This window comes from Micromys minutus, assembly GCF_963924665.1.
Source record: "Micromys minutus genome assembly, chromosome: 25".
Lineage (NCBI taxonomy): Eukaryota > Metazoa > Chordata > Mammalia > Rodentia > Muridae > Micromys > Micromys minutus.
The window spans coordinates 3,144,695-3,158,931 of record NC_137960.1 but is presented as its reverse complement, the minus strand read 5'-3'; the positions used below and the strand labels follow the sequence as shown (position 1 = coordinate 3,158,931).

Below are 14,237 nucleotides of genomic sequence, written 5' to 3'. Positions count from 1 at the left end.
TCCGATGTGGGGGCTTTGAAGGGATTTCTGCTTCCTTAGTGTGGCACTTCTTCAGTGTGACCCGGACAGCTTCAAGACACGTGAAGCTGGCCAGCAGTTCCTGGACTCTGCAGTCTGCAGTCTGGAGGGACATTGGACACAGTCCAGTCTGTCCTCACGACCCCTGGGAGCCGCGATACCGCTGAAGGCCGCCAGGGGGCAGCAGGACACAGGAGTAGGAGCCGGTCCGGTTCAGGATCACCTAAGGGGCTGTGAGCTTTGAATGCTGGGGAAGGCAGGGAGTTTCTCCTCTGCCCTCTTCATACCGAAGCAGCCAGGGATTTTCCCTTCAGCCCCAATTCCTCTGTTCTGCGGTTTTCACGAGTCCTTCTGATCTTCTGGCTGAAACACAACTTTTGAGTGAGATTATAGGCTTTTCCCCAATTGTTGCTCTACCACACACTGCAGTCAACTTGACATAGACACACACTGACACACACAGAGACACATCACACAACACCACACGTGTGATCCCGGCCCCTGAAATGCTGAGGTGAGGCAGGAGGATCAAGAATTCAGGTCAGGACTGGAGAGATGACTCAGAGGTGGAGAGCACTAACTGTACTTCCTTAGGTTCTGAGTTGAATTCTCAGAAATCAAGCTGTGGCTCACCAACATTTGTAAAGACATAGGACGCCCTCTTCTGGCAGACAAACATATGCAGGCAGAACATTGTAGATAATAAAAAAAAAGAATTCAAGGTGAACATGAGCTACAACAAGACACAACAACACAAACAGCACAAATGAACACAGTCTTCATAGAGCAGTAGCATCAGGGCCACTCTGTGGGGACTTGTGTCGATTTTTCCTTCTGTTGCCGAATCCCTAAGACCAGTGTGTACATCAAGTGCAGAGGATCCCAGAGTCCTGCACTAGGGTTTGGGGGTGTTCCTTCAGCTGGAATGACCCCCAATATAGTTCAGGAATCTCTTTGTGTATAGAAATCTTATTTACCTCCATTTCTTTTAAATTCTTTAAAAAAAATTTATGTATGAGGGTATTTTGTCTCCACATGTCTGTGCTCCGCGTGCATGGAGTATCACAGGCGGCCAGAAGAGGGTGCCCTATCCCCTCTGTGATGGAGTTACACATGGGTGAGAGCTGGGAACTGAGCACAGGTCCTCTGGGACAGCAGTAAGCATTCTTTACCTCTGAACAATCTCTCCAGCACCATATTTTACTCGGAATTGACACCATTTTTATTTTCATGCTTTGGCTCTCTGTGATTCTTTTTTTCTGCAGCATTTGGCCTCACTCAGGCCTGAGCCTCCTAACTACCCTGCAGAGGTTTGGGTGGGAGAAGCCATGGGTTCCTCAGGGTCACAGAGTCCAAGAGAATGAGCTTCCCATCTGTTCCCACAGTGCTCAGTCTATCCAACATCGGATGTCCTCCAGCACCAATGCAGCACTGGTCACATAACTCACACACAGAATGGTCCTGATGCCCTGTATGGGTTTATATTTGCCCAAAAGTACTTTAATCAATTTACTTAAATGTTTTAATCTCACTTCTATCCCACCAACCACCAGAGGTAGTAGAAAGAAAGGGTTAATACAGCAAAGGAAGATGTGGACTTGTATAGAAATAGTCCTTTGGGGAGATTTCTGTGTTGTAAGAATTTCAGCAATTGAGTTCACACAATTGTGAACAATGGCCTTTCAATTCAGAAGCAACTCTGAGGCTCTACCAATCGGCCTCAGTCTGCAGGAGCAGGAAGAAGCTGCTGGAACACCACCAGAAGTTCGTTGGTCTTTCCTCTCCTCAAAGTCAGGACAAACTATCAGCAATGAAGGCAAGGCTGACCAATGTCTGGGCATCACCAGTGAAGACCAGCCTCGGCAAAGCCCAAGGAAGAGCAGCAAAGAAGGCAAGGTGAACCAATGCCACACAGCATCGTCAGCAGTCTGCTGGGTTATATTTATACCTTTTCCAAATATAATGTGTTCTCTCAAGAGGACATCTCTCAAACTCTAGCAAAACATCACATGCCCCCTTTTCAGGCAGATTCCAGAAAAATCTATGTTTCTCCTAAAGCAAAAACATCCTCTCATAAGACAGTTTACAGAAAAGCATCACACAACCCAACTGAGTCTGCAATTAATTCAGAAATATCTACTTCAGGCCTGATTGTCCAAAATTAGGTGCTCAGACCAGCTGGCTCAATTACTAAAGCTCTTCTTGTAGTCCACCCATGTCTGTCTCTAACAGGTAGTCTCTAATTCCATCTCTAGACAAAAGCTTTAGTGCTGGCCATTGAAATAAGAGAATACCATTGTCTACTGATGAGATTTCAACATTGGAATGTGGCTCGGTGACTAGAATTCCCACCTTGTCCACCACAGGCCCTGGGTTCCAATTCTCAACACCTCCATAATCAGGATGGTGGCACACAGGCCAGGAAGGTGAGGTGACTCCTCATGGAGAGAGAGAACTGGATCCCCAATGTTGTCTTCTGACTCCCTCTGCCCCCAACACACACCCCGCAGCTGGGGAGTGCCCTCCTTCACACACTGTACACATACAGCGATAGTTTAAATATGTAACATGTAAAATAATTTAAAATCCTGTGATTATCCTTGCACAGGTTGCCCTTCAATCCTTCTGGAAGCTTCTCATCACAATGTATGTTTTGGAGACAAAAAAATTTGCCCTCTGGAAAGTCTGAAGGCAAATTGGACACAAGTTACACATATGTGTTTTTGTGTCCTTCAACATGAAGCCATCATGGTTTCTTTTTAGTTTTATTGCACTGATTTAATAATTATGTGTAGGGATGTGCGTGATGCCTGTGTGAGGCTCAGAGGAGAACTTACAGGAGTCAGGTCTCTCCATTCACCATGTGGCTTCCGTGAATCAAACTCAGGGAGCCAAGCTTGGTGGCAAGAATTTTTACACCCTGAGCCATATTGATGGTCACCCTGGAGACAATTGGGTTTGGATGTTTTCTTTGGAAAGTTCCTTCATTCCTGGACTTGGCACAGACAAGGGCTGCCCACCATGACATTAGAAAAAGAATTTACTGGTCAGATAGGTGCCAGCATTGCCTTGGGTGACTCTGGAGAACCAAGAATACTGCCCAGGTTCCACCTGTGGCACTGTCAGCCAGCTGCTGCCTGTGAGAGGCCAAAGCTTTTAAATTCAGACTCCATTTCAGAGAACTGAACTCAGGCAAACAAACAGGCTGGTACCAAGCATTAGTTCCCAGGTTATCTTCCAAATAACCTGAACATAGCTCCACTCTCTGGGCTATCCCCAAACAGGACCTGCATCTCCAAGTTACACCCCCAGCAAACCTGCACCCCCAGGTTACAAGCCCACCCCTGCCAAACGATCACCAATGCAGAGGGAAGTAGAAATTAAGGTTATGATATGACTTCCAGCACCATCCAATTATGTTAAAGGCCGTAAGAAACTTCCAATTAGAGGCTTGCACTCTTACCCCCCACCAGCTGCTGACTATAAAGTCTTGCCCAATACATATTCGGGATCCTCATCACTAAAACAGCCCTGCTTTGCCGTGGTGCACTGATGGGCCCGAGGCAGATCAAATAGAAAGGCTCTACTGTGACTACATCAGACCAGCTTCTTTTTGGTTTGTGGGATCATTAACATTTCCTCAATGAGCTGCAGGATTTTTCATCAGTTGATGCCTCCTGTGTCTTTATTATTTTAAATATGAGATGATTTAAATGGTACAGGCCTATGAGCAGGACTTTGCTCTCCTGTAATACACATCCACAATGCAAAGCAACACTGAAAAAAAAAGCAGAAATCTCCACACACACCAAAAAGATCTATTCTCTATCCATTAATTTAACAATCAATCAACCCTCAAGTCATGATGTTAACAATCATGTTCACATTCAGAGTTTTGTTCTGGGTGTGAAGTGAGGAGCTGCAGCTCAGGGCAGCATGGAGCTCACAGGATACAGATGTCCCCAGTGTTTGGAGGACCAGGAAGGTTGGCTGAGGAAGGGAACACAGGCAGTGCAGGGACAGGGTCCTGTTGGGCAGGGCAGACTAGGCTACATATTTCTTCACACTGAGCCCATAGGCTCACAGGGAACATCAGACAAGGTTGTCTAAGAAAACTGAGGGCTCTGGATGTCACAGGAGAGACCTGAACACACCATCTGTCACTGTGTCCCCTGCAGGCAGCTGTCTTCATGCTAGAGAAAGAGAGTCACGAACCATCAGTGTGAAGTCAGCATCCCAACAACTCACCACTCACAGGGGATTCTGGGAGTTCCTGAAACCGAATCATGTCCACATTGCCCCTCCCCATTCAGGTCCCACAGTGTCACCTTTACAATCTGGGAGAGACACATCAGAGCTCTGGGGGCTGTCCCTGCCTAGGGTAAAACAAAATAATGTGTATGTGTTTATGTATGTGTATATGTATGTGTATATGTATGTGTATATGTATATGTATGTGTATATGTATGTATATATGTATGTGTATATGTATGTGTATATGTATATGATGTATATATGTATATTTATATATTCATATATCAGTGCAACCCAGGCCCCTGAGATTTCTCTGGAGGAGCCTTTATGGGTTCCCAGAGCTCCCAACAAATCCAGCTTCACTCCAGTGGCCTCAGGACAACCTCACCCCCACACTAACCTGGGGCTGGGGCGTAGTCTCCTCCTCTTCCACCTGTGAGAAGAAAAGCTGTGAGAGTTCAAGGAAGATCTAGACACTGGGAAGATTCCAGAACTGACATCAGACCCAGGGCCCAGCACCTCAGTGTGACTTCACCCTCAGATCTGGGATGATGGGTCACATGGGCCTTTGGAGAATCTGTGTGGAAGATTCAAGAAGTCACACCATTAATAAGATCAACTGAGATCTACACAAGACAAGTTAAATCAATGATGACACTGAACTATGTGTCTCACACTTCAACTGTCATCACACTAGTGACCTGCAGGTACAGCTGGTCCCTCAGCACAGAACTGCACATTTTCCTGAGGGACTCAGAAGCTAAGAGGGAATCCAAAGGGGCCAGAGGATCAACATGGCCGTCCTCATGTGATGCTCTATAGCATGAGACAAAGAACCCAAATGGAAGATGGAATGGAAAATATATAATTTAGTATGTTTGAGTTCATATTAAAATTAGAAGTTAGGGCCATGTGCTACTGAAAGGCTGCCACCACTGAGAGTCTAACACTGTGGTCATCTTGCTGACCAGCATTAACTGTTGGTCCAAGTGATCAACCATCAGGAAGTGTGTAGTAGCAGAAATGTGGTGAACTCTGACACTCAGCCGGAGAAAATGACTCCCAGATCCTGACTCTGGGGTGACAAGGTACATGTGTGTCACACAGGATCCCTGGAGTGTGCTGTGGAACCCAGTGCAGCACTCACTGGAACACAGTGGGCTCACAGGGTGTGTGGATCTTCCAAATCTTTTAAATTCAGACTCCATTTCAGAAAACTGAATTCAGGCCAACTAACAGGTTCCAAGCATTAATTCCCAGGTTATCTCCTAACAAAACCTGAGCCTAGCTCCAGTCTCTAGGCTAACCCACAACAGGACCTGCATCTCCAAGTTACACCCATAACAAACATGTGCCCCAAGGTTACAAGCCCACCCCTGCCTAATGACCTCCAGTACAGAGGGAAACAGAAATTAAGTTTATGATATGACTCCCTGCACCCGCCAATTATGTTAAAGGCCGTAGCAACTTTTTTAATAAGATGCTTGCACACTCTACCCCTCAATTGCTGCTTACGATAAATCCTTCCCCGATACATATTCAGGAATCCTCATTGCTAAAACAGACCTGTATGACTGTGGTGCATTAATGGGCCCCAGCTACCTCAAATAAAAACACCTTACTGAGATCCCATCAGATCAGCTCCTGACTGGGTTTGGGGAATTCTAACATTTCCCTGGCACTACACCTGGAAGATTCCATGTTTGCAGTGAGAGCTTGGGGGTCACTGTATTAGTTACTGTGGTCCTTTGAATAAGATGATCCCCGAATCCTTGGTCATTTGAATACTTAGTTCCCAGTTGGCCCTGTTTGGACAAGCTTAGGATGTGTGGCCTTGCTGGAGGAAGTGTTTCACTGGGGACATGGTTGGCAGTGTGAGCTCTCAGCTGTTGCTGCTGTCATGGCCGGTGTCTGCTGTCATGATGCTGTGGACTCTTAACTCTTTGGGACCCTAATCCCCAGATGAACCTTCTATAAGGTTCCTTGGACATGTGTTTTATCACAGCAACAGGAAAGTAACCAATACAGTTCCATTTTCATCACTGTGGTTCAATATCTGACAAGACACAGCTCGGGGACAAAGGGCTTATCCTGGCTCACTGGAGTCTCTAATGCTAAATCCCTCTAAGTGGCGGCAGGCCCTTCCTTCCTGCTCCAACCTATGGACCACTTCAGTAAAATGTCCCACAGGAGCTTTCCAAAATGGGGCTCCTGTTAAAATAGCAGCTCAATGACATCTCCTCAGGCTGCAGACATCCCAGGAGCTGTTCATGGTGGGAAACTTCTTTCCTGCTTCAGCCTGCTGCCTTGGTGAAACACCTCTGGAGCTGTCCTCAGTAGTGACACCTCTCCAGTCCCCTCCAGTCCTCACAGAAATGGAACCTCAGCAAAAGCCAGCTGCATCTGGGAAGGATGACCCACTCTAATCCATGGGCCCAAAGCCAGGGGAAAGAAGGTGACAAAAGCCACCAATCCCTGAACAGAAAAATCCCATACCAGTGTCATGGCTCAGCCTGCCAAGGGTGTATAGTAGGAGCTAGACTTCTTTATAAACAATTGGACCTTGGACAGAGCACACTCTCTCCTTTTCCCTCTCCCTCTCTCTTCTCTGCTTTAAAGAGACTCTATGGAAGGGGCTCCGGGTAAGTGATGGCCTTTCCTCTCAGTCCTTGCAGGAACCACAGAGAAGCATCTGACAGGACACAGGTAAAACAGAAATCTAGGAAAGAGAGCTGAGGAGCCATCTTGGATTTGGAGGAGGACAAGAGATACGCAGACGAGCTCAGAAGACTGACCCAGAGAAAGTATTTCAAAAGAGCTGGCAGTTGAGTTGTAGTTTCAGGCTTATGAATAGATATCTCAGATATAGTTAAGGAAATAAAGTTTCCTCGCTGAGCTGCAGATTTTTCTTCAGTTTATGACCCTGTGTCTTTATTCCTTTAAATATGAGATGATTAAGTGGTTACAGGCCTATGAGCAGGATGTTGCTCTCCTGTAATACAGAGCCATCCACAATGCAGAGCAACATCACTGAAAAAAAAGCAGAAATCACCACACACACCAAAAAAAATCTATTATTAATCCTTTAATTTAACAATCAATCAACCCTCAAGTCATGATGTTAACAATCAAGTTCACATTCAGAGTTTTGTTCTGGTGTGAAGTGAGGAGCTGCAGCTCAGGGCAACATGGAGCTCACAGGATACAGATGTCCCCAGTGTTTGGAGGACCAGGAAGGTTGGCTGAGGAAGGGAACACAGGCAGTGCAGGGACAGGGTCCTGTTGGGCAGGGCAGACTAGGCTACATATTTCTTCACACTGAGCCCATAGGCTCACAGGGAACATCAGACAAGGTTGTCTAAGAAAACTGAGGGCTCTGGATGTCACAGGAGAGACCTGAACACAGCGTCTGTCACTCAGTCCCCTGCAGGCAGCTGTCTTCATGCTAGAGAATGAGAGTCACGAACTATCAGTGTGAAGTCAGCATCCCAACAACTCACCACTCACAGGGGATTCTGGGAGTTCCTGAAACCCAATCATGTCCACATTGCCCCTCCCTATTCGGTCCCACAGTGTCACCTTTACAATCTGGGAGAGACGCGTCAGAGCTCTGGGCACTGTCCCTGCCTAGGGTAAAACAAAACAAATGTATACATATATGTATGTGTATATTAATGTGGATGTATCTGTGTATATGTATGTATTCCTACAAAGGTGAAACTCAGGCCCCTGAAGATTTCTGTGGAGGAGCCCTTATGAATTCCCAAATTCCCAAAACCTCCAACCTCAGTCCAGTGGCCTCAGGACAATCTCACCCCCACACTCACCTGAAGCTGGAGTATAGTCTCCTCCTCTTCCACCTGTGAGAAGAAAAGCTGTGAGACTTCAAGGAAGATCTAGACACTGGGAAGTTTCCAGAACTGACATCAGACCCACTTGGAGACAGTAGTGATGTGGGTGTGGCTGTGTTTCCCATTAATGAGCAGAGCACTGTTCTAAAGGAGGCTGAGAGAAAACTCAGACCCTCCCTTTCCTACCTGTGTTTCTCCTCCTCCTCATCACAACAGCCACCAGAGCTCCAATGGTGGCCACAGCTACAAGGACAGCCAGAGCAGCAATGATCACCATGTTAGAGTCAGTGGATGGAGGAGGCTCTGGGAAGGACAGGTACAGGAAAGGAAGGTGAGGGTCATGACCCCAGCTCTCAGCCCTGAGCACCTCAGGGTCTGCAGAAGGTTCTAACTTTCCCTGACCCCAGCTCTGCACCCACACCCTCCTTACCCCATCTCCGGGTGAGGGGCTCAGGCAGCCCCTCATGTTCCACATGGCATGTGTAATTCTGTTCCTTCCCAGAAGGCACCACCACAGATGCCCACTTCTGGAAGGTTCCATCCCCCGCAGGCCTGGTCTCCACAAGCTCCATGTCCTGGGTCAGGTCCTCCCCATTCAACTGCCAGGTCAGGGTGATGTCAGCAGGGTAGAAGCCCAGGGCCCAGCACCTCAGGGTGACTTCACCCTCAGACCTAGGGTGATGGGTCACATGGGCCTTTGGGGGATCTGTGTGGAAGATTCAAGAAGTTACACAGTTAATAAGATCAACTGAGATCTAACCAAGACAAGATAAATCAATGACACTGAACTCTGTGTCTCACACTTCAACTGTCATCGCACTAGTGACCTGCAGGTACAGCTGTTCCCTCAGCACAGAACTGCACATTTTCCTGAGGGACTCAGAAACTAAGAGAGAATCCACAGGAACCAGTGGATCAACATGGCCGTCCTCATGTGATGCTCTATAGCATGAGACAGGGAGCCCAAATGGAAGATGAATGGAAAATGAATAATTTAATGTATGTTTGAGTTCACATTAAAATTAGAAATTAGGGCCATGTGCTACTGGAAGGCTGCCACCACAGAGTCTAACACTGTGGTCATCTTGCTGACCAGCATTAACTGTTGATCCAAGTGACCAACCATCAGGAAGTGTGTAGTAGAAATGTGGTGAACTCTGACACACAGCCAGAGAAAATGACTCCCAGATCCTGTCTCTGGAGTGACAAGGTACAGGTGTGTCACACAGGATCCCTGGAGTGTGCTGTGGAACCCAGTGCAGCACTCACTGGAACACAGTGGGCTCACAGGGTGTGTGGATCTTCCCTCTCACTCCAGCCCTGGATTGTAGAAGACCCTGTCACTCAGAAAGTCCAATTCCTGATTCACTGTGGGGAGAACTGTGACTTGTGGGGGCAGAGGAAGAGCAGGAGGCTTCTGGATGTTTAGTTCTGACAGGAAACAATCTAAGTTCACAAGAATCTCTCCTTTAATGAGAACTCTGATTGAACTTGTCTAATTTTCCAGGTTAGCAGTTAACCCTGGCACATGGGAGACTGATACCAATGCTAATACAAGGGCGGGGAGAAACAGGAACAATGCAGTTCAGACAAAAACTGAGTAGACCCAAAATAAGACATTCCCAAAAAAAAAAAAAAAAAAAAAAAAGTAAATAAAAAGGAAAGTAAAAAATAAGAGGAAAAAATTTTTTAAAAATTCAACAATTTATATTATTACCGGTACCCTAAAAGGGCTCATGTGACCATTCTCCACTGTACGGAGAGAAATGGGGCATGAAAGAAATGCAATCCCCAAAGACAGAGAAGGATCTGCAATAATGTATTCTTTGGAAAGTTCTAGAAACTGGAGAAACCAGTGTTATGTAGTGCAGCCCATGTCTCCTATCAGAGAAAGGAGACTTCCGGTCCTAAGGTGTAACACACTCAGCAGGACAGGAGTCAGTGTCCACACACAGCTGTGGGGAGAGAAGTTGCCTGGGAGAGGCCATGGCTGACAGCAGGGAGCCCCCGCTGTTCTGTCAGGAAACTCTCTCCTTTCCCCTGAGACAGAGTTGAACTCTCCAGATAGAAGGCTGAGTCCTGGGAGTCAGTGCAGTCACTGAGAGGAAGGATCAGGAGACCCAGGGACACTCTTTCCCTCTGAGACAGGGGCATCACCCCAGCTGAGGGTTTCTTCTTCCCCAGGACTGAGCCCCAGCCCGAGGGCAGAGGGAGGAGCTGCCCGCGGCCCAGCACCTGAGCGCAGCAGCGTCTCCTTCCCGAGCTCCAGGTATCTGCGGAGCCACTGCACGCACGTGCCCTCCAGGTAGGCCCTGAGTCTCTCTGCTTCACCAGCCTGTTCCCACTTGCGTCGGGTGATGAGCGCCTCCGTGTCCGCCGCCGTCCACGTTTTCAGGTCTCCGTTCAGGGCGATGTAATCGCGACCGTCGTAGGCAAACTGATCATAACCCCGGAGGAAACGCCCGTCTGACCCCACGTCACAGCCATACATCTCCTGGACTGTGTGAGAGCCTGTGGGACCCCGCGGTCAGCCCCGCCCACCCGCCCCGGCCCCGCCCACCCGCCCCGGCCCCGCCCACCCGCCCCGGCCCCGCCCACCCGCCCCGCCCCGCCCCGCCCACCAACTTTGGTAAACCGAAAGGGAAACCGGTCCGGGTCGGTTCTGCTCCTGAACCTCGGACTTGGGACCCCGGACGTCTCTGTCCTGAGTGTTGGGACGTGGAGAGGTTGTGACCTCCGACCCGGGGTCACTCACCGCCCTCGCTCTGGTTGTAGTAGCGGAGCAGGTTCCTCAGGTTCCCTCGGAAACTCTGCTCATTGCCCTTGGCTTTCTGTGTGTTCCGCTCCCAATACTCCGGCCCCTCCTGCTCCACCCACCGCGCGCGCGGCTCCATCCTCGGATTCTCCGCGTCGCTGTCGAAGCGCACGAACTCCGTGTCGTCCACGTAGCCGACTTCCATATACCGGGGCTCCCCGAGGCCGGGCCCGGACACGGCGGTGTTGAAATACCGCATCGAGTGTGATCCTGGGGGCGGCGAGCAGTGAGACCCCGACCTCCTCCCGGGACCCCGGGCGGGTGCGCGGGCCGGGAGGGGAGCGGGGCGCGGGGTCGGGACGCGGGTGGAGAAGGGCGGAGGGTCAGGTGGGCGACGCGGGGACGCGGCTTCCCCGGTGCCGCCCCCGACCCTCCCCGCAGAGGCCGTTTCCCTCCCGACCCCGCACTCACCCGCGCGGCTCTGGGTCGGGGCCAGGGCGGCCGCCAGCAGCAGGAGCAGCGTGCGCGGTGCCATCGCCCCCATCGGTGATCACCCGCGTCTGAGTCCCGCGGGCTGCAGGGACTTTATAGTCAGTGCCCGCGGAGATGCTGATTGGTTTTCCGGGATCTCGTCACCCAATAGGAATGAGACCTGCCGTCGCGTCATCAGTGTCCGGGCAGAAGGATCTGACACAGGAGCAGAAGTGAAACTGGGGAGATGGGGAATCCCCAGCCCTGGGCTTCCCCGCCCCTGACCTCACTGCCTGGGGACTGAGACTTTGCCTGAATCCTGTGCTGTGGACAGAGCGCTGTTTGTCATGGTGTCTGTCTTTCTAACCCAGAAACTGTCAGACGACAGGAGAGACCCGCAGGCCAGACTCTGTCTGTCCTCTCCCCCACCCTTCCTCTTCCTTCTTCTCTTCAGAGTCAGACCCTGGAAACTTCTAGAAGAAAAGCCACTTCCGGATATACCATGACTACACAAGCCCCACAAGGACCCCACAGAGACCAGGCTCTGTTCTCCTCAGAGGGCGCCTCACACTGCCAAGCCTGAGTGCAAGACTCTCATCTGTAAAGAGGAGCCTTTGCCTCTTCCCCCAGGATCTGTCTTCTCACCCTTGGACTTAGACCCAGACTCCTGTTTATTCACAGAAGAAGTTCTGTAGCTCCAGATGGGTGTTTGATTTACAAGGATCTTCATTCCCGGTCCTGAGATTGTCTGTGTGGACTTGGGTCATTGTCTCTGCACAGTAGACTCCCTGGTTCCTTCCAGGAGGCTTCCCTGACATTAAACAAGTATCAGGAGGGGTGCGGCTAGCCATGAAGGTCAGCAGGGTAACAACAGTCATGAGAATGGTGGAGAAGGAGTGTCTCGGGGGTTGAGGGGGAACAGCTACATCGAGCAGTTTTCAGCAAAAGATCTGCAGGCAAACGATGACCAGTAAGAAACGGCCAGGTACCAATATCTGCTTCTTCCACCATCTGTTGGGTCACATTTATATTCCTTCTTAATTAACATCATGGGTCCTTTCACATGCTTGGTTTAGGAAAACATCCTCTCACCTGTGTCTGCTGTGGTGAAACATTCCTTCACGTGTCAGCTTTAGGAAGCACAGGCACCAGAAGAGCCTGTTCTAGTCACTGCACCAAAATGTAAGTGTTTCTGCTCAGATGGAGAATGTCCCAGGAGTCAGAAGCCCAGGATCACACAGCCCTGAGGGAGAAGGTATCCCAGTGGAAGGGCACTAGAGACACAGGACCTCAGGAACCACATAGCCCCAAGAGGAAGCCTCCATGGGTGACAGTGGATAGCTCTTCCCAGATGTCACCAGCCTTTCTGAGGTGACATGAATTGAAATTCAGGTTTCTTTAGAAAGTCAGTTGTGTTCAATGGTGTTTTGTTGTGACAACATGTGAAGGAATGTTTTCCTGGAGCAAACACAGTGAAAGGATGTTCTGCTAAAGCAAGCCTGTGAAAGGACCCGTGATCAAGGGTTATTTGATGAAGACACACAGGTATTGGTTCACCTTACATTGTTTTGTGGAACTCTGTTTGTTGGCCCTCCATAGAGAGACAAGCACCGTGAACTACATGTGTGCTGGGGGCTCCTTGCTGCCTCTGTGGACTCAGGCTCAATGGCAGAGTGACATCAATCTGTGGGTGATACCGACTTGTGTGGAGTTTTGCTAAGACAGACTCACATGCTGAGGCAGGACACGTGGTGAGACAGGACCAATGGAGGACCTGTGATGTTTGCAGGGAGTATAAATAGGACGCAGTGGACAGAGACGGGAGGCTGGGCTTGCTTGCATAGCTTGCTTTGCAATGCTTCTTGGTCTTGTGTCTTCACTGATCTTCACTTCCATGAGAGCGGCATGGCAAAGAACTTCTGGTGTGTCTGCTGGTCCTAATCCCTCTGCTGACTCATGCCAATTCAGCTGACCTGTTCCTGCTCCTGTCCCAACACCGATGACCTGGAGTGCAGGTGTATCCACGGAGTCATCGGGAGCCAATCAAGCTGCCACTGCTGACCTGTGAACAGAACTGCTGAGTTCCTGACAACACAGATGGGATTTGCTCCAAAGAACAATTCTTAAACAGATCCACTTCCGCAGTATCCTAATAACATTTCTTCTCTACTACCTCTTGTGGGGAGTGAGCTAGAAGGGAGGTTATACATTTAAGAACCTATATTAAAAGTAGGGTTGAGAAAAACACAACACAACAGCGCCATCTCTGTGGAGCTGCTGTGGGAGGCTGGGGAGGAGGTGCTGTCACTGCAGCCATCACCTGAGGGACAGCTCCTGGGGTGGTATTTTACCAAGTCTGTAGGCTAAGGCATGGAAGGTGTCACCACGGGGAATACTTCCTCATGGCTGCAGTTGGCTGATCAGGAAAGGCGGTGACCAACCATAAACAGCTCCTGTGATGGCTGCAGGCTGAGGAGATGTCATGGCCCCACCATCTTGTCAGCTCCTGTGCGGGCATCTCAGTGTAGGCTGGGGCAGGGAGGAGAGACTGGCTGTAGCTTTGATGATCAGCAGCTCACAGATTGGGGACCACAGAGCTGATGACTGTTTGGACATAAAGCACACATTGTAAAAGTGGTGCCCAGTGTAGGGCACTGCACTATGGGAGATTTGATTTCAAGTACCATTCAGCAAAAGGCAGGAAAAGGAGAGATCGATACTTTGTTTTTAAAACCATCATTGTGTTTACTGAGGGAGGCTGTTCTTGGGAAATGCCCTGTGTCATGTTCAGCAGCAGGTTCTTTTTCTTCATTTTATGTTATTTTGTTTATAAAAAGTTGAAAGAGTGGTAGGTTTTCCTATTCACAGATTGATAAGTTTCCTGATTA

The 14,237-nt window shown here is 49.3% G+C and overlaps 1 protein-coding gene across 1 annotated transcript; it reads right to left on the bottom strand.

Annotated features, from left to right (window-relative positions):
* Positions 1 to 7,365: 7,365 nt before the first annotated feature.
* On the bottom strand, positions 7,366 to 11,449 carry LOC308436983 (H-2 class I histocompatibility antigen, D-K alpha chain-like). The gene is made up of 8 exons (XM_080938007.1): positions 11,350 to 11,449; positions 10,879 to 11,148; positions 10,359 to 10,634; positions 8,554 to 8,829; positions 8,310 to 8,426; positions 8,100 to 8,132; positions 7,852 to 7,899; positions 7,366 to 7,717 (listed from the first exon to the last, which is right to left on the bottom strand). Exons 1-8 carry the CDS (start codon positions 11,420 to 11,422, stop codon positions 7,713 to 7,715), a joined length of 1,098 nt encoding a protein of 365 aa, XP_080794133.1. The 5' UTR covers positions 11,423 to 11,449; the 3' UTR covers positions 7,366 to 7,712.
* Between the last annotated feature and the right edge of the window lie 2,788 nt (positions 11,450 to 14,237).

What these genes read in the sequence shown, in the direction of transcription:
- LOC308436983 (XM_080938007.1), bottom strand. Translation starts at nt 11,422, where the DNA reads ATGGGGGCGATGGCACCGCGCACGCTGCTCCTGCTGCTGGCGGCCGCC. An exon ending in CTACAACCAGAGCGAGGGCG is followed by an intron (nt 10,635 to 10,878) that starts GTGAGTGACCCC and finishes GGGGTCCCACAG; the next exon opens with GCTCTCACACAGTCCAGGAG. An exon ending in AGACTATACTCCAGCTTCAG is followed by an intron (nt 7,900 to 8,099) that starts GTGAGTGTGGGG and finishes GTTTTACCCTAG; the next exon opens with GCAGGGACAGTGCCCAGAGC.